Source organism: Amblyraja radiata, chromosome 2 (genome assembly GCF_010909765.2).
Source record: "Amblyraja radiata isolate CabotCenter1 chromosome 2, sAmbRad1.1.pri, whole genome shotgun sequence".
Classification (NCBI taxonomy): Eukaryota; Metazoa; Chordata; class Chondrichthyes; order Rajiformes; family Rajidae; genus Amblyraja; species Amblyraja radiata.
This window is the reverse complement of record NC_045957.1, coordinates 47,544,819-47,564,122: the sequence shown is the minus strand read 5'-3', so window position 1 is coordinate 47,564,122 and position 19,304 is coordinate 47,544,819. Positions and strand designations below refer to the sequence as shown.

The 19,304-nt window shown below is 42.8% G+C and overlaps 1 protein-coding gene across 1 annotated transcript in view; it reads left to right on the top strand.

Annotated features, from left to right (window-relative positions):
• glcci1 (glucocorticoid induced 1) overlaps window positions 1-19,304 on the top strand; it is a 183,342-nt gene that overhangs the window by 128,325 nt on the left and 35,713 nt on the right. The window contains exon 5 of the mRNA XM_033045825.1: window positions 2,327-2,479. Coding sequence (XP_032901716.1) covers window positions 2,327-2,479 — 153 coding nt within the window. The remainder of the gene's footprint in view (window positions 1-2,326; window positions 2,480-19,304) is intronic.

Below are 19,304 nucleotides of genomic sequence, written 5' to 3'. Positions count from 1 at the left end.
GTTCCATGTTTCCGCCATAATAAAAAATTATAACATTCTGTCAATGTTGTGAAAACTAATTTGAATGGAATTTTAGTTAATACTGGTTTGTTCTGTGTGCTGGGGAAGGGGTTTCATTAGATTTACGTTCTCACAATGTTTTCAACAGGCCTTCCATTGTGCTGCAATTGGTACATGGTGACAAAAACACAGGTTGTAAAAGATTGTGAATGACTTCTTTCTAAAATTGACTCACTCCCAGATTGCCCCGTGTCCTTAATTACCAGGGACAAATAGCAACTCAAGGGGAAATTACTGCAGTCTTTTCAGATAGGTTTTAATTTACCTAGAGCGAAATAAATAATAAGACGATAAATTCAGAAACTTGATCACCCTGTGGATTTCTTTTGTGTTAGGTCCTGGGTTTGAAGAAGGTTAATTTATCAAAAAAAGAGGAAAAGGAATAATCACCTAGATTTTTTTTTTTTTTGTTACCACCAAATATTTCTTGCATTCAATTAACTCTATTCATGAAACAATCCAAATTATAGACCGATTGGAGAACTTTATGTTAAACCCGCCAACCAGCAGTTTTCATAAGTGGGAAATAAAAAGGAAGGAAGTGGCCTTTGTTTCAAACAACCATCTTCAATTTTGAAGAAGTAAGACAATACATGGTATAACCATCTTAATGGTTTAACAATGCATTTAAAGTTTGCAAGGGATGTGATTGTCATTTGTACAGCTCATTTAGATCACATTTTCCATCTGTTTCTTCAACATCTTATTTGTGGTGGATGTTCCATTACTGCAGTCTGTTATGCTTTGGTTTGATTCCTCAGAGGTCCCCAGACATATACAAACACTGGCTGTGGTCAGCATCATTAGTAGAGAGATCAGCTGCTCTGCAAAATTCTGACACATTTTATCATCAGCATCAGAAATTCTGATAAAATTGTTTTGATCTTTACTCCATAATATAATATGCCACTTTAACTTCAGCTTTTTAAAAGCAGACTGGAAGCGCAGAGGGAGAAGAGGAGGGAAGAGACTGCAGCCCTAAGATTTTTGCCTCCACCACAGTGAGGAGGTGCTTGGAGGATACACTGTGGTGGATGTTAATTTGTGTTTAGTGTTGTTTATTATTGTATGATTGTATGTATTACTGCAGGCACAAAATTTCGTTCAGACCGTAAGGTCTGAATGACAATAAAGGAATTCAATTCAATTCAATTCAATAAGTATTGCACATTTCTCAGTATTCACAAGCAATTGGCCTCAGGAAATGAACAGACAACAGTGCATTTTGGATGAGACCTAGTATCAAAATAACATTTTTTTCTTATTTTATTCTCTATATTTAGTAATTGAAATGTGGCTGAACATTTTGTAATAAATTATTTAAAATCTGCCTTGGTCTTTGCACTGAGGGAGTGTAAAAAACGAGTGCTTGTTTTTCTCCATGTGAATTGGACTTTTAGCATAGAGATGACAATGCAATTTGACATTTGCTGTTAAAGGGTAACTCTAGGGAGTTAATTAAATGCTCAGAGCAGTTGGTGAAAATGCCTGGAGTCAGTATTGGTAAGGTTACAGACTCTTTGATCTGTGGTGACTGTATAGTTTAATGCTAAGAACAGATTTAAAGTAGATAACCCACATCAATACTGTTATTATATGTTTGATCAATGATAGTTGCTAATGTCCTTGTTAGACGATGTTATTGGCCCAAAGAGAATAATCCAATACAATTTAGCTTGATTATATTCATACACCATTGTAAATTCAAAATGTTACTTGTCATTGTACAGTGCAGTCATTATTCTGCCTCTCCAGCTCTTGTCCCCTCCCCCTCCTCCCTTTGTTCATCATCCTCTCCGCCCAATCCTCTGTGTCCCCTATTTCCACTCTTCCCTGTTCCTAACTACCAACCATCCTTCCTTCTACTGCTACATTTCACTCATCTTCTTCCTTATCAGATTCCATTGTGTCATTCCCACTTATCACCTCCAGTCTTTGTGACAGTCTCCACCCTTCTCTCCCCCACCTGACTCATCTGCCAATAACCCCTCCTTGCATAGATACACCCATCACCTGCCAGATCTTGTCCTACCCCTTCACCCTTCCTTTTACTCCAACTTGAAGAAGGGTCCTGACCCAAAATGTTGTCTGTCTGTTTCCCTCCACAGACACTGAGATTCTCCAGCAGTTTGTTTTTTGATCACAATTCCAGAAACTGCAATCTTTAGTATTTCATTGTTTTATATTTCCTTTTGCAGAAATGTACAACTATTATGTTTGAACACTAACAGTGATACTCCTAAGTTTTCTATTGTTTTTTTCTCAGGCTTCTGCAGTACGATTCATCACAGGTCCAGCGTCAAATATAACAGTTTCAAAATCTGCAATTTCACGAGTCCAGAACAGTGTTGAAAGCATAAATCAAGAGATAGAAAGAATGTTTATTAAAGACAATGGAGAAAAGGAAGAACTATCAAGGGTAAGTGCAAATTCAGCCATTGAACTGCAAGTTCTTTTGCATCAGAACAACGAACTGCGGTTACAAAGAAAGCAAAGATTATAAAGAGCAAAAGAAAAAGTAAATCCTGGGAATGAAACAAATTATTGGAAAAGCACCAACTTATTGGCACCTGCAAGAAGAAAGATTTAGTAATTTTTCGAAGGGAATATTCAATGAATGGCATGAGGCCGATTTTGTGTTTTTTAACGGGTTGCGAAACACTTTCAAGTTTCTGTTTTTAACAAATATTCTGAAAAATAGCTGTCCTAGATTTGATTATCTCAATGGGGCCAATTGGATAACGATTCTCCCTCAATCTGATTTTGCCTGTGGGTGAGTGTTTTATTGTCATATGCCCCAGTTGGAAAAATACATTTCAGTCACTGGTGTGTTTCTATTTTTCTGCAGGTGGCCAAATTCTGTTAGAATCTTTTAGGGTATTAAATCCCAGTGGTGACATCATTTAATTACAGCATTTGTTGTCTTTTTTTAATCAGTGAGAATGTTTTTCAGGTGTTTGTTATTGCCCTTACCTTGTGACCAACTACTTATGTAATCAGCTTGAGTTATCATGACATGTTCTTTAAAATACTTCAGGAAATCAAGTTAATTAATACTTGCTAATTATGTTGAAAGTTTCTATTTGCACACAACTTTGGCATCACCATTGATGGACTTTCTCATATAAATTTAAGATTGTATGTTAAATACAGCTAAAAAAGCAATAGATCTATAAATTAGAAGGGTCATGAAATTTACTTTGGATAATAGGATTTTGATGAAAATTCGAGATACTAGATTTTTCCAGGGTGGGTGAATAGTGTGATGAGATCAATGTATTCTTTGTCTTCAATTTTGGCTTTGTTTATTTCATATTCTTTTATTTAAAAATATGTTCATTTTCTGTAAAATTCTAAATTGTCATTCTGTCCTCATTTCATTTTTTTTCTTATTTCAGTCCCACGATGTCCATTGTTTTAAATGCGCATACATGCTGTTGCCATTTAATGAATCTCATACTTGGTTACTCGCATGTGGCATGTTAGTAGTTGGACTTGAGTTCTACAAAATGATGATGCGTCCCTTGGATGAGAGAGATGCTGTAAAATCTAAAAAAATAAAGAGGACGTGAAAGGTTGAGAAAACAAATCAGGCAAGGCTTTTGAGGAATATGAAGGAAGAAGGAGAGAACAACATGCAATCAGACCTGGGCCAGTAGGTTTTAGGAAAATTGCAAGGCATATACGTACATTGAAAATAAAAAGGTCACTAGGGAAAGATTGGGACTATTTGAGGATAAAAGAGGGAATTTGTACCTGGAGCCAGGGAAAGTGGGCAAAGTAGTAAATAAGTACTTCACTGACATTAACCCAGGAAAAGGACCATGAGGAAAGCAAGATCAGAGATGGGAGCTGATATTATGGAGCATATTGATATCAAGAAGGAAGTGGTGTTGGCTCTCTTGAACATGATTAAGGTGGATAAGACCCCATTTGGGCCTGATGGGATGTATCCCCGATTATTGAGGGAGGCAAGAGGAGATTTTCTGGGGCCTCCCCCAAAGCACAGGTTAAGTCAGAGAGGACTCAGAGAATAGTCAATAGTAATATTTTGTTTAAGAAGGTCAATATGAATAATCCAGCAAGTTGCATGCTGGTGTGCCTTATTAGAGGCAATTTTTAGGGATAGGATTTACTCACATTTGCAAAAGAATGGACGTTGGATATAGTCAGAATGGCTCTGTGCAGGGTAGATCTGTCTTGTCTTACACACTTGATTGAGGTTTTTTAAGTAGTGACAAAGATGATTGATGTGAGTAGGTCAGTGGATGTAGTCCTAAATTTTGATGAAGGTCTCTCGTGGTAGGCCGATCCAGAAGATGAAGGCATATGGGATCCATGGTCATTTGGTAGATTGAATTCAAAATTAATTTGGCGATTGAAGATGGAGGGCAGTGGTGGATGGGTGTAATTCTGACTGTAGGTTTATGACCAGCGATTATCCATAGAGGTCGGTGCCAAGACCTCATTTGTGATGTACATAAATGAGTTGGAAGAAATTGCAGATTTGTGGATAGTGAGGAAGGATAGCGATAGAAGGAATCAGCAAGATTCAGATTGATTGGAATTTGGGTGGATAAATGGCATCATCATCATCATCGTTGAAAACATTAGCGATGCAGTGGTGCCAGTTTCCAAAGGGAACGGTGACGGATGCACCACATATCTCTGTCCTCCAGTTCCTGCGGACTTCCGGCGCTGGAAGTATAGGATTTTGGTGTGTGTGCTTTATCATCATTCCTTACAATGCTACGTACGGCAGTGATCGCTACTTCTACTGAAGTGTGGATGGGCACTGACTCGCTAGAAGCTCATCCGCCCATTGACATGTCTTGTTTTTGGTCTGCTGGGGGTCCACAGCCCCCTCCTCACCTGGCAAACCGGGTGGGGGAGACAGTTTAGTCAGCAACTATCCGACCATGGAGCAGGTAGCACGGGATTACATGGTACCCCATGGCGGGAAACCCCCCCCCGACCTGACCTGAAAATGGCAGATGGAGTTTAATCTGGACAAGAGTGAAATGTTCCACTTTGTGAGGTCAAATGTAAGAGCAAAGTATACAGTAAATGGTAGAACCTTTAGGATTAGAGATTGTGGGGTACAAGTACAAAGCTCCATGAAAGCAGCAACACAATTGGAAAAGGTGATTAAAAATGGTTTTTGCATGCATGCCTTCAATGATTGGAGCATTGATTGCAAGTTGTAAAATCATGTTGTGGCAGCAGAAAACTTTAGTTGCCACATTTGGGTTATTGTCTACAATTCTAGTGTCACACAAAAAGAAAGACGTGGTAGCTCTGGACAGAAGAGGTGCAGAAGAGGTTTTACCAAGAGACCAGAATTAATCAGGTTAAAGAAAGATCCCGATCCGAAACGTTGATTGTCTATTCCCTTCTCGGATGCTATCTGACACAATTTCTTCCAACACTAATTTATACCAGGATGCTACCTGCATTAGAGGATATTAGTTATAAAGTGAGATTAGACAAACATCAGAAGCTGATGGGCAAACTGATAGAAGTTCAGAAAATTTAGAGAGGAATAGGTTGGGTAGATTGTCAAAATTGTTTTCCCAAGATGGAACTGCTAAATATCAGAGGGCACAGCTTTAAGGTGAGGGGGGGAAGTTTTAAGTAGATTTGCAAGGCAAGTTTTTTCACACGGTGATAGGTGCTTGTTTAGCTTAGTTTATTGCCGCATGTACCGAGCATCAGTGTATAGCTTTTGTTGCATGCTAACCATTCAGCGGAAAGCCAATACATGATAACAATCAAGCCATCCACAGTGTGCAGATTGTAGATATTTAAAAGAGTGGAGTGATTGCAATACATGATTGCAATTCTGTGACCAGCGCACAGTCGCCTATCTTATGCGCCATTGAGGAGCTGCCAGACCTTGGAGCATATTGCCAGAGGAGCAGATGGAAGTAAATGTGATAGCAACATTTAAGAGGCATTTTGTCAGACACATAAGGAGAATGAAGGGACCTTGTGCAGGCAGATTAAGTTATTTTAATTTGGTATCATGTTCGGCATAGACATGTGCTGATGGGCCTGTTTCTGTGCTGTACAATTCTATGTTGTATATTCTTTCTGAGACCTCTTGACTAGCTGCGAATTGATATAGCTCGGCATGAAAATTGATTTGGCTCATGATATGTTCAGCTGTGGGATGCTCTGGTCAACCTTGTTCATGGATATCACGGCTGGATCAGGTCCATGAGTAGATGCTGCCTCAAGGATAATTGGTTTAACGAGGGACTTCCAGGTGGCCTTTTATAGGGCAAGAGTGCTGGTTGGGAACATGGTTGCCACCTGACCAAGGTTGGACAAGTGAGAGATTTTTCTCTTTACAGGCGGTATCACAGGAAGATTTAAGTTGTGCCTTCAAGAACTGGTTGCCGGGCAGCAAGGTGGTGCAGCGGTAGAGTTGTTATCTTACAACACCAGGGACCAGGGTTCGATTCTGAGTATGGGTACTGTCTCTATGGAATTTGTATGTTCTCCCCGTGACCTGCGTGAGTTTTCGGCTGCTTCGGTTTCCTCCCACACTCCAATGACATACAGGTTTGTAGGTTAATTGGCTTGGTATAATTGTAAGTGGTCCCTAGTGTGCGTAGGATAGCGTTAGTGTGCGGGAATCGCTGGTCGGCATGGTCTCGGTAGGCCAAAGGGCCGTTTTCCACCCTGTATCTCTAAACTAAACCTAAATTTATTTGAAAACCTAGTGCAGGACCAGCACTTTGTTTGAATCAGAAGCCTCCATCGCAGGGGACAGACTCCTGACCGACATACATTACAAACCCACTGACTCACATGGCTATCTGGACTACACGTCTTCCCACCCTGCCCCCTGTAAAGACTCCATCCCCTACTCCCAATTCCTCCGCCTACGCCGCATCTGCTCCCAGGATGAGACATTTCATACCAGGGCATCGGAAATGTCCTCGTTCTTCAGGGAACGGGGATTCCCCTCCGCCACCATAGATGAGGCTCACACCAGGGTCTCATCCATACCCCGTAACACTGCTCTCTCTCCCCATCCCCGCACACGCAACAAGGGCAGAGTCCCTCTGGTCCTCACCTTTCACCCCACCAGCCGGCAAATACAACACATAATCCTCCGCCATTTCCGCCACCTCCAACGTGACCCCACCACTCGCCACATCTTCCCATCTCCCCCCATGTCTGCCTTCCGCAAAGACCGCTCCCTCCGCAACTCCCTCGTCAATTCTTCCCTTCCCTCCCGCACCACCCCCTCCCCGGGCACTTTCCGTTGTAACCGCAAGAAATGCAACACCTGTCCCTTCACCTCCCCCCTCGACTCCATTCAAGGTCCCAAGCAGTCGTTCCAGGTGCGACAAAGGTTCACCTGTATCTCCTCCAACCTCATCTACTGCATCCGCTGCTCTAGATGTCAGCTGATTTACATCGGTGAGTTTAAGCGTAGGTTGGGCGATCGTTTCGCCGAACACCTCCGCTCAGTCCGCAATAACCTACCTGACATCCGGGTGGCTCAGCACTTCAACTCCCCCTCCCATTCCCAATCCGACCTCTCTGTCCTGGGTCTCCTCCATTGCCAGAGTGAGCAACAGTGGAAATTGGAGGAACAGCACCTCATATTCCGTCTGGGGTCCTTGCGTCCTTATGGCATTAACATTGAATTCTCCCAATTTGGCTAGCCCGTGCTGTCTCCTCCCCTTCCTTAACCCTCTAGCTGTCTCCTCCCACCCTCCCATCCGCCCGCCCTCGGGCTCCTCCTCCTCCTCCCTTTTTCCTTCTTTCTTTCCCCACCCCCCATCAGTCTGAAGAAGGGTTTCGGCCCGAAACGTCGCCTATTTCCTTCGCTCCATAGATGCTGCTGCACCCGCTGAGTTTCCCCAGCAATTTTGTGTGCCTCAAGATATGGTTTGGTGCAAGGATGTTGATGAACACCAAGCATGAAAGGAATAAAACCATGCTTTGCCTCTGAGAAAGGGTGGGCAAAATCCATTGAATCAATTTTCCAGAGAATGCTTTAATTTTGTGTGTTAGAATAGTTAGAATGTTGTAAATTCTTTTGGAACTAAACACCTAACTGAAAGTAATTAATTCCATTGAACTGCTGACAAATTAGTATTGCAGGAAAAAAAATTAAAGGCTTAATTATTGGATCTGTTTATCAATTTTCATAGTTTTCTATCCATTCACTAAGAATCAATGCAACATCTACGATGAGATTTTCTATTTTATTGGGAACAATATTTGAACTATTTTGTCCTAAATATTGCCGACACCTTGCATTATTTGCAGTGAGAAATCTTTTCAGTTCACTAGACGTGAAGAATATCCGATTCATAAGTATACATGCAGACCTTATTATGAGGATGGCACTGAATGGAGCTCAATATGGACCACCAGGTCCATACTGGCTCCCAACAGAACAATCTCATTAGTCTCATTACCCCTCTCCTTGTTTTCCTCTACCTCACCACCTTGCTCGTCAGCTCCCCTCTGATTTGTTTTCTGCAGGTGCTGGAGTTTTGAGCAAAACACAAAGTGCTGGAGGAAAGTGGTTCAGGCAGTATCCATGGAGGGAATATACTGAGCCTGAAAAAAATGGTGCCTGTCCATTACATCCATGGATGCTGCCTGACCCGCTGAGCTCCCACAGCACTTTGTTTAGCTTTCAGATATGTTTAGGAAGTAGAATAAATATGGAAATAATCAAATTGAAATGAAAAACATGAAGACATTAGTACATAAATATACATTTATTATAAAGAGCCAACAAATATTCTATTAATTAGTAATAAAACCCCTGTCCCACGGTAAGAGTTCTCCCGAGTTTGCCCTGATTCGGAGATTTACGGTAATGGCCACTCGCCGGTACTCGGGGCTCTCGTGGACATATTTCATCATGTTGAAAAATCTTCACGAGTCTTCCCGAGCTTACCTGCCGTTAGCGCTAAGAGACGTCCCCGAGCTCCAACGTACCCGCTACGTTCATTCTCCGTGCTTACCACGAGTTAGATTTTTTTTTTAACTCGGGAGATCTCTTTTAATTAACTCGTACTGTGGGACAGGGCTATTAGGCTGATTATTTTCTTGTCTTTTAGGAAACTGTAGGAACATACACATCCTCCAGTTTAATCTAGTGGCCAATGGCAAATCTTTCATTAGATTTAATTCGGAAATATAAAGTGATTGTTGTGGATTAGGAATGTCTTTAGGTTGGTAGACTTTGAAGCAAAACACGAGTACCAGAAAATTCTGTCAAAACAATTATGTTTGTCATTTTTTCCATTTGTGTACCTTGTTATCGTGTGGCAACATCGTGAATATGTTGGTTTTTTCATTAACATGGTGGTGTGTGTTGCTGATCCGTTGGGGTTATGGTACTTTTGATTAAGATGGATGGGTCTATGTTGTTTCACTCTGTATCGATATGAATTGCAACATAAGGTGTCTCTAGCATTAAATTTATCATTTGAATGTTCCATTCTTGAGTGAAGATGAGCATAAGTTCAAGCATATGGTAATCTGAATAGTAAGCAACAGATCAGGCACATAAGCAACCCTCTGCCTCCCATTAAGCTTTGAAACTCATGAAAATGAAAATATCTGAAATATATTCAGGAAAAGCTTGAAATGCTCAGCAGCTCAGGCCATATCAATGGAAACAGAAACAAGTTCTTAGCACTGAAATTTTATCTCTGTTTCTATTTTCATTGATGCTTTCTGACCCACTGAGTACTTCCATGATTTCTCTCTGATGGTTTCTTTAAAATAGTGTCCTTATTGTATTTTTTTATTGTATTTTTTAATGACCACACAGCCAGGCTGGTGAAATTTGTTCTCAGTACAGCTCGATACAGGTTCCAACATTTCATCAAACATTCAACTCGTAACGTAGATATACATACAAACAGACACATTTCATAATACATAAGGGCCACGCTTATTCGTATTTCCTCACCGTACGGAGTTTAAAAAGTTAATTGCGGTAGGAATGAAACTGTTTTTGAAACGGGTTGTTTTGGAGGCAATTGACCTGTAACGCCTCCCAGAGGGCAGTAGCTGAAAGGCATAGTGTGCAGGGTGAGTGGGGTCAGTGATAATCTTGCGGGCTTTGTGAAGTGTCCGTTTATAGTAGAGTGATTCAAGTGATGGTAGGGGTAAGCCAATAATTTTGGAAGCTCTGTTTATAATGCGTTGTAGTTTCTTCCGGGAGAGTGAGTCGAGGCTGCCGAACCAAACTGTGATAGATGAAGTGAGGATGCTTTCAATAATGGCTGTATAGAAGCAGAGCATCAGATGAGGCCTTGCTCTGAACTTCCTTAGCTGTCGAAGATGGAAAAGTCTTTGCTGGGCTTTTCCATAGATGTGGTCTGCGTTTGTCCACCAATTGAGATTGTTGCTGATGTGGGTGCCAAGGAGTTTGAAAGTGTCAGTGATGATGATGGATTCACCGTTGATGAGCACAGGAGTTTTGGGGGGTGGCTGGCGTCTGAGGTCGATGATGAGTTCTTTTGTTTTTGATGAATTGAGTGAGAGGTCATGGTCTGTGCACCAGGTCACTGCTTGGTTGATCTGTGCACGATATTCAGTTTCTTGGTTATTGGTGATGAAACCTATGATTGTTGAGTCGTCCGCGTATTTGTACAAGTTGACAGAGCTGTGGTGGGATGTGAGCTGGTTTGTGTAAAGAGAGAAAAGCCAGGGCTGCCAACTCTCACGCATAGAGCGTGAGACTCACGCACTTGGCCAAATTCTCACGCTCTCACGCTGATCACAAATTTCTCACGCTCTGTCGTGAGAAATTCTGTGATCAACGAGAATTTCAAAACTCATATCAACTGCATGGATCGCGGGTGTTGGAGAGCCGGGCCTGAGGGAGGGATGGAGGCAGAAGCAGGAGACAGATGCGGACGGGGAGCTGGGGCTGGCAAGTGTTGCGGGGCTGGCGAGTCGCTCGCTGCAGCTCCGGCCATGGAGCAGCCTCAGTGCAAGAGTCCCGGACCGTCGGAGGCGTCGGAAGCGTTGCGCCGCTGCTGTGAGTCTCTGCCAAATTCGCCCTGGTGACTGACATGGATCAGGCAGCGCCTCTGGAGAGAAGGAATGTGTGACGTTTCTGGTCTTGACCCTTCTAAGGGTCTCAACCCAAAACCTTTAGAAGGGTCTTGACCCGAAACGCTCTCCAGAGATGCTGCCTGTCCCACTGAGTTGCTCCAGCATTTTGTGTCCCTCTTTGGTTTAAACCGGCATCTGCAGTTCCTTCCTCCACAATGAGACTCAACAAGACGACTTTGAAGCTAGTACCACTCGGGTGGGGGAGGGACGGAGAGTGAGGGGATGTTAAAGAAATCGATATTCATACTCAATCGAGGAAATGAGTTGATATCTGTCTTTAAATTAATATTTTGTTCATCTTTAAATGTAAATCTTGAATTCATGTAGCGCGGGAAAAAATAAGCAAAGGTAAGATGGTAAATATAAACTACAAATTAACTTCAGAAAATGAAACTTGTAGAGATGAACTTTGCCCTTCACTTTACAAAGAATAACCTCAGGGATTACGCAGTAAATGCCATTCAAATACACTGCAACCTTGGGATAATATTGTTCATGTTCAAATCCGATAGGTAAGTCTTGATTTGTTCAATATTATAATTAGTTCAAAAATACACCGTGGAAAGGCTCTTCGGCCCCTCGAGTCCGTACCGACCATCGATCACCCGTTCACACTGGTTCTATGTTATCCCACTTTCTCATCCACTCCCAACACACTAGGGGGCAATTTACGGAGGGCCAATTAACCAACAAACCTGCATGTTATTGGGATGTGGGAGGAAACCAGAGCACCCGGAGGAAACCCACGCGGTCACAGGGAGAACAGTGACAGCACCCGAGACCAGGATCGAACCCGGGTCTCCGGCACTGTGGGGCATTAATTGTAATGCTAATACTTGGGCCTCCGCTGATATGCCAGGATGATTGCCCAATATTACTGATTATTAATCCATTGTATTATTGATTATATATGTTGTGCCCGTTCTCCTTTATCTGTACATTGTGAGCTGCTTGCTTGCATTTACCGGATAGCATGCAATGAAAGCTTTACCCTGTACCTCGCTACAATAGTAAACTAAATCAATCTATTTACATGTATCTGTGTGTTGTTGTTTTAACCGGCCTGTTAAGATGCAGCAACTGAGAATGTCATTGTTCTGATGTCGCTGCACACGACAACTAAACACTCTTGTCTTCATTCTACACATGAAATTACCACAATGACATTTAAATGGCATTTGGACATACACGTGTAGGAAGGAACAGCAGATGCTGGTTTAAACCAATAGACACAAAGTGCTGGAGTCTCAGCGGGTCAGGCAGCATCTCTGGAGGGAAGGAATGGGTGACGTTTCGGGTCGAGACCCTTCGTCAGACTGAAGGTCTGGTTAATTGGCTTGGTATAAGTGTAAATTGTCCCTACTGTGTGTAGGATAGTGTTAATGTGCGGGGATCGCTGGTCGGTGTGGACTCGGTGGGATGTATCTCTAAACTGAACCCTGTCCGGCTAGCAGGGCAGTGTAGGGCCGAGTGCCGGGATACGGTGACATCTGGCTCTGATCTCCACAAAGCCAATCACGTATCGAGCAGCGCCACAGATCAATGGGTGCTTGGAGTCGGTCCACAGACACAGAGAGGAAATTGGATGTTACTCCGGCTTTTTGTGTCTATCAGTGACTTGGAGAGTGGGCTGGACAACGGGTGACCCAGCTGGTCGCGGCTCCCCTGATCTACGCTATTCCCACGCACGTATGGGCCTGTCCCACTGAGGCGACTCTTTAGGTGACTGTCAGGGACTAGTTTGACTAGCATTTACCTACGACACCTTGCGACAACCTCCGACAACAAAAATTGTTGCCACTGTCACTTGTAGTCGCCCAAAAGATTGCCTAAGTGGGACAAGCCCTTCAAGCTGTGGCTTGGTGCATCCTGGAGGACAACCAGTGGCTGCTGGAAGTAGGTACCAAGCACTGGGTAGAAACGGTGGAAGATAGTGGCCTTCAAATGGGGGTGGTTGGAGAAAGCATCCTGCTTGCCTGCTAGATTTTCACTTCCTGTAACTGAAGGAAAAATGTTCCCGATGTTGGGGGAGTTCAGAACCAGGAGTCACAGTTTAAGAATAAAGAGTAGGCCAGTTAGGAATGAGATGAGGACAAACTATCTTCACCCTGAGAGTTGTGAATCTGTGGAATTCTCTGCCACAGAAGGCAGTGGAGGCCAATTCACTAGATGTTTTCAAGAGAGTTACATTTAGTTCTTGGGGCTCGCGAAATCAAGGGATATGGTGAAAAATCAGGAAAGAGGTACTGATTTTAGATGAACAGCCATGACCATATTGAATGGCAGTGCTGGCTCGAAGGGCCGAATGGCCTATTCGTGCACTTATTTTCTATGTTCCTATGCTTGAGTATATGGCAATAAAACTCGACCACTTGATTTTGAAGCATTCATGCATGGTGGAGGTATAATGTAGTCATAGAGTGATACAGTGTGAATACAGGCCCTTCGGCGCAACTTGCCCACACCCGCCAACATGTCCCAGCGATACTACCTGCTTTTGGTCCATATCCCTCCAAACCTGTCCTATCCATGTATCAATCTAACTGTTTCTTAAATGTTGGGATAGTCCCTGCCTCAAATACCTCCTCCGGAAGCTTGTTCCATACACCCACCACCCTTAAAAGGTTACCTCTTAAAAATACTTCAAACAAAAAACATTGAAATCATACTTCTACAATGCACTGAAACATGACTTTAATACATCAAATTTAAAAAAAGTCCCTCTCTCCACTCCCTCGCCGGGAACCCCCAAGGCCAGTGATCAGTGATCGCTCAGCCACCCCACTTTCAAAAACGTTCCGTAGCCCCTGGTTCAGACAGAGAGCACTGCCAAATGTGAGCAGGGAACTGAGGCCAGTTGTCCCTGATGTCTGGATCCCAATGCTCAGAGCTTCGTGTTTCTGAGTTGGCTAATGTTATTGATTTATAATTAGCCTGATTTGTAAATAGTTGACAAAACCTTAATTTATTAATCTGGAATAACCAGGGGGATGGGATAAGTGTAATATTAAAATGACATGCAAGGTGTCAGGCTGTCTGTCAGAATATACAGCCCCGATAACCCATTATTTCCTTCAGGTAAATATTGGGAAGGTAGCACTATTGTCATTTGCCACTCAACTATTATGTTTGTTTACCTCACTGACTATTTCTAACCCCCCCCCAAATTCCTTTGACAGGTTGAATAGAAATGTCCCCAATCTCGTTGTTTTATTAATTGAACACGTAGATGAACATCCTCAAGGAGTGTAATCAGATGGGAACTGATTCAGATGCGATGTTTAAGCTTGATCAAAGATGGAGCATATTTTAAAGGAGTGACAGAGATACTTACAGGCGAATGTGTGTGGAGGTTATTATTTGTCTTTAGTTTTAGCTTGAACCAGGACATCTGAAGATTCAAAGTTTAATATAGTAATTGTGCTGATACTGACAACAACCAACCATGTAATGAAGATCATCCATTCCGGAGGTTTTCTTTTTCTGATGCCATTTAAACTTCACTAGGATTTCAATCACTTCAATGTAAAAGTAATTGAGAATGGGGAGCATTGGAACAAAAATTTGCCCTCGGTACATATTAACTGTAATATAATAATGTATGCATGTTGGGGTAGGTGCAATCAAAACAAAGATCTTTTTATCATTGTTGTGTTATGAATACCACAGAAAATATTATGTATTCTCAAGATCACTGTCACCCCCCCATCTCAGTCGCTGCACGCTCTCGGGCTTGGTCTCTCGCAATTTTTCACTCCCAACTCTCACCCAATGTTGGCAGCCCTGCCCTATGTGACAGATGGAAATCCTGGATATGAGAACTCTTTTCCAGGTTATCGCAATCTTATTGTGGTGCACTTTTCTGTTTCCTAAGAAGCTATTCTATGGCTTTGGACTAAAATTTGTCTTCGTTATGGTGAAAAAAAAATTTCTAGCCAGGATTGTGCAGTGGTATTGGTGAGGGAAGTCCTTCCAATATATGATTAACTTGAGCCATCCATGATGATGTTTTCCATGTTCTGTAGTGGGATGTTGGTCTTTTGAAAGGCCATTTGTGTTAGCCCTTTGCTTTTTATCTGTATCTATACTATTACTAAAAGTCTCATCTTGACCACTTCCGGCGTACGGTGTAAATAAATTTTAGAAAAAACGCTACCCTATATCGCTATGATTTTTGCCATCTTACTCACTGTCCTCCTCTCCTCCAAACGCCCCAAGGTTTTTTCCGATCGGTGAAATATTAGAAAAGTTATGAATGTTTAAAAAATCGTGAGATCAGCAGATTGGTCTTCTCGCCTGTCAGTCACCATGATGAAGGTAACTCCCCTTCCGGGGGCCAGGATAATAAAGTCCTGGAGGCCGGACACGAGTCAGTCACCCCGGAAGACTGTGAGTGAGAGTTGAGTCCAGAACTGTGAATCTACTCCGTGAGTGAGAGTTGAGTCCAGAACTGTGAGCCTATGCCGTGAGTGAACTGAACTGTAAGTCTGCGCCGTGAGTGAACTGAACTGTGAGTCTGCACCGTGCTGAGTCAAGAGGTCACACTCGTTCCGGAAGTCCCGCTCACTACGGAAGTCCCGCTCAGTCCAGAGGCCACGCTCAGCTGCGTGAGTAGATTCAAGAGAGTTTTACTGTCATATATATGTTGTGTGTGTGTCTGTGAGTGTACGTGTGAGTGTGTGTGGGTGATGGAGGGTGTGAATGATGGAGGGTGTGTGTGTGTGTGTGTGTGTGTGTGTGTGTGTGTGTGTGTGTGTGTGTGTGTGTGTGTGTGTGTGTGTGTGTGTGTGTGTGTGTGTGATGGAGGCTGTGTGTGTGTGATGTAGGGTGTGTGTGTGATGCAGGGTAATTGTGAGTGTGAGATGGAGGGTGTGTGTGTGGGTGCGAGTGTGTGTGTGTGATGGAGGGTGTGAGTGTGGGAGATGGAGGGTGTGTGTGTGAGAGATGGAGGGTGTGTGTGTGTGAGATGGAAGGTGTATGTGTGAGAGATGGAGGGTGTGTGGGTATGTGTGTGTGTGTGAGATGGAGGGTGTGAGTATGTAAGAGTTGGAGGGTGTGAGTGTGTGTGTGATGGAGGGTGTGTGTGTGAGTCCACCAGCTGTGAGTGAGTGAACTGCCAGCCCACCAGCCGCGAGTGAGTGAACTGCCAGCCCACCAGCCGCGAGTGAGTGAACTGCCAGCCCACCAGCCGCGAGTGAGTGAACTGCCAGCCCACCAGCCGCGAGTGAGTGAACTGCCAGCCCACCAGCCGCGAGTGAGTGAACTGCCAGCCCACCAGCCGTGACCGAGTGAACTGCCAGCCCACCACCCGTGACTGACTGAAATGCGAGTCCAAGAATCCATTCGGCCCACAATGTCTATACTAGCTCTCTGGAACCTGTCCCTTCTGCCCACAATACCCATACTAGCACTCCTGAAAGCCCCCCCCCCCCCACTGGCCACCAATATTTGAATTGATGGATAGGTGGAATATTGCGTTGTGGAACCAGCCCTCCCGTGTGAACATGGGTCCTAACGGGTCCCACTTAGCCTAGTATGTGCCTAAAGACAGTTTCAGTTCCAGCCCGTAATTGCTATCAGAAATTTTTATTGGTGTTTTTGTGTTTTTTATCATATTGACCTTTGTCTTCAAAGCAGAGAGGAAAGTGATTTGGGTTTACATGGATTTTTATAGAGAAATTTCAACAATACCATTATTTCATTGTTCGAAATGTATTCACTCATTTAAGCCACCGCTATTTTCAAATGGCAAACCACATTTTTCCCTCCAAACTATTTGGTTTTCCAGTCTGTGCTTTTCATCAAAGTTCAGACTGAAGTAGGTCTGCTTTTCTATGTTGTATTGGAAATGCTTTGATATTTCCAGGAAATAAATTAATAAAAGAATGGAAAACACTTGCGAACTTCACATAGTTCTACAATGAAGATGGCTGTAAAATGGAAATATCTTCCATTTAGAATTAACACAGATTTGTGGAACTAATAACTTTAATGTTAGTTGTAACTAATGCAGTTTTTCATTGCTGTATAATGTGCTATTTTGCCACAACAGCGAAGGATGTGGTGATTGCTCTTTTATTGATTGGTCAATATGCATTATTTTGTTGACAAAATGTCACTGTAAAAAATGCCTGTATTGAAAGGCTTTTAGTTTGCTTTGAATACAAAGCTGATATTTTGTGAACATTGCAGTGTCTGGTCTTGCCTCATTTGTCTGATCTTGCAGATACTGAAGCTTAGAGGACTTGTCCCAGTGCGGCAACCTAATTGGCGAGTTTAGAAGAGTTTGCCCTCAACTCATACTCGCAGCATGGTCGACACAAGGTCCTAGGAGGTCTTTGTAACTCTCCTTCATGCTCGAGAGTAGTCCCCGCGTACTCCAGGCCTCAGCTAGGTCGCAGCGTATTTTTCAACATGCTGAAAAATGCCCGCGACTAAAAAAAGGTCGCCATGGAAAAAAACGATATTTCTTTTACTCGTAGGTTTAGTCGAAGTAGGTTGGCATGTTATTCGTAGTTAATCGATGGTAGTCAAAGGTAGTCGTAGATAGTCTTCAACATAGTCGAAGGGAGGTCGAAGGAGATCAGAGGAGGGCGTCTTCAATCTCCACTATTCGGTATCCAATTTTCCCAAAGCTAGTCGAAGCTAGTCTTCAACATAGTCGAAGGAGGTCGAAGGAGGTCTTCTACATAGTCGAAGGAGGTCTTCAACAAGACACTTTTTCAAACTCTTCTAAACTCGCCAATTAGGTCGCCGCAGTGGGACAGGCCCTTAAATAAATGTTAACTTTAGGATTAGGAAAGATAATTTATTCATGCCTGTTTTAAGAGTGTCTAATACTGCACATGGCATTTGAATTAGGAATTTGGTTTGTTATTTAACAATCCTTTCAAGCAGCTTTTACTTCCTGAATAGTTTTTATTCTCACACATTATTGTTTGATGTATACATGGGCAACAGTTGTATTATAAGTTTATTATAACTCTTGGTTACAGACTAGTGCCTGTAATGTGCACTGCATTAGGGGCAGACGTGACTAGGTTGTATTGGCAATGCATCCAACCAAGTCATAGCAAGCCTTAATACAGCAGAAAGGTCTTGCATGTCATAGAGACTTACAGTGTAGAAACTGGCCCTTTGGCCCAACTGGCCCACATGGGCCAGCAGGTCCCATCTACAGTAGTCCCATCTGCCTGCATTTTATCCATATCCTTCTAAACCTGTCCTATCAATGTACCTGTCTTAAACATTTAGTGTGCACTTAAACACGTGCGGATTTCTCTGTATCGGCTTTCTGCTCACATTAAAAGTTTTCATTGCAGTTACTTCAAAGAAACTGTGCTTTGTTATGGTATGGTAATGCTGCTTTCTTGAATTTACGCGATGAGTGATGATCCCCAAGACAACAGGGAGGGTGCAAAGTTTTTCTTCCCACCTCCTTTGTTCCAATGTCTGATCCTCACTTAACATCTCCACTGTCTGCTCATTGAATCTGAAATAATTCCTTGGCAATGCTGAAATGGCAATATAGTAGTCAGTTGATCTGGTGGTGATCAAAGACTCATTGAAGTCTGTAAAGTTCACCAAACCCCAGGATATAAAAAATAATCGTTTTAAACTGAATTAATAAAAAATGATAGGCTTGCTGAACCAAGCAATGATCAAACTTGCAAGTGCTCGTTAATTTAAGTTTTTTTTTGCCTTTGTCATTTCTGATTTGCTGCGTTCCAAGCATGTGGGTGACCTTCAACAGGGGATGCCTGGAGCTGTTGGGCCTGCTGTTGAGAGGGAGCCATAGTGGTGATACCCTAGCAGCTCCCTTTCGTCTTTAACCCAGGCAGCAGCTTGGATAAATATTTTATGTGCATTTAAGAGGCTGCTTTGAATAAGACAAGCAGTTGACAATTCTCTCAAGAAATTTCAGAAATGATTTAAAGAGAGCTACTGCAGATGTAAAATGAAAATGAGCAAATATAGATGTAACAGTCCATTTTAATCAGCCGTGGTGCAAACTGAGTTCTTATTCCACTTGCATTGAATTCTCTGCAAGATATTGGGCTCCATCCATTTTGGATATCTGTTGAGAATGTGTTTGGTATATTTGAACCATGGAAGATGTAGGGTCTGCCCTT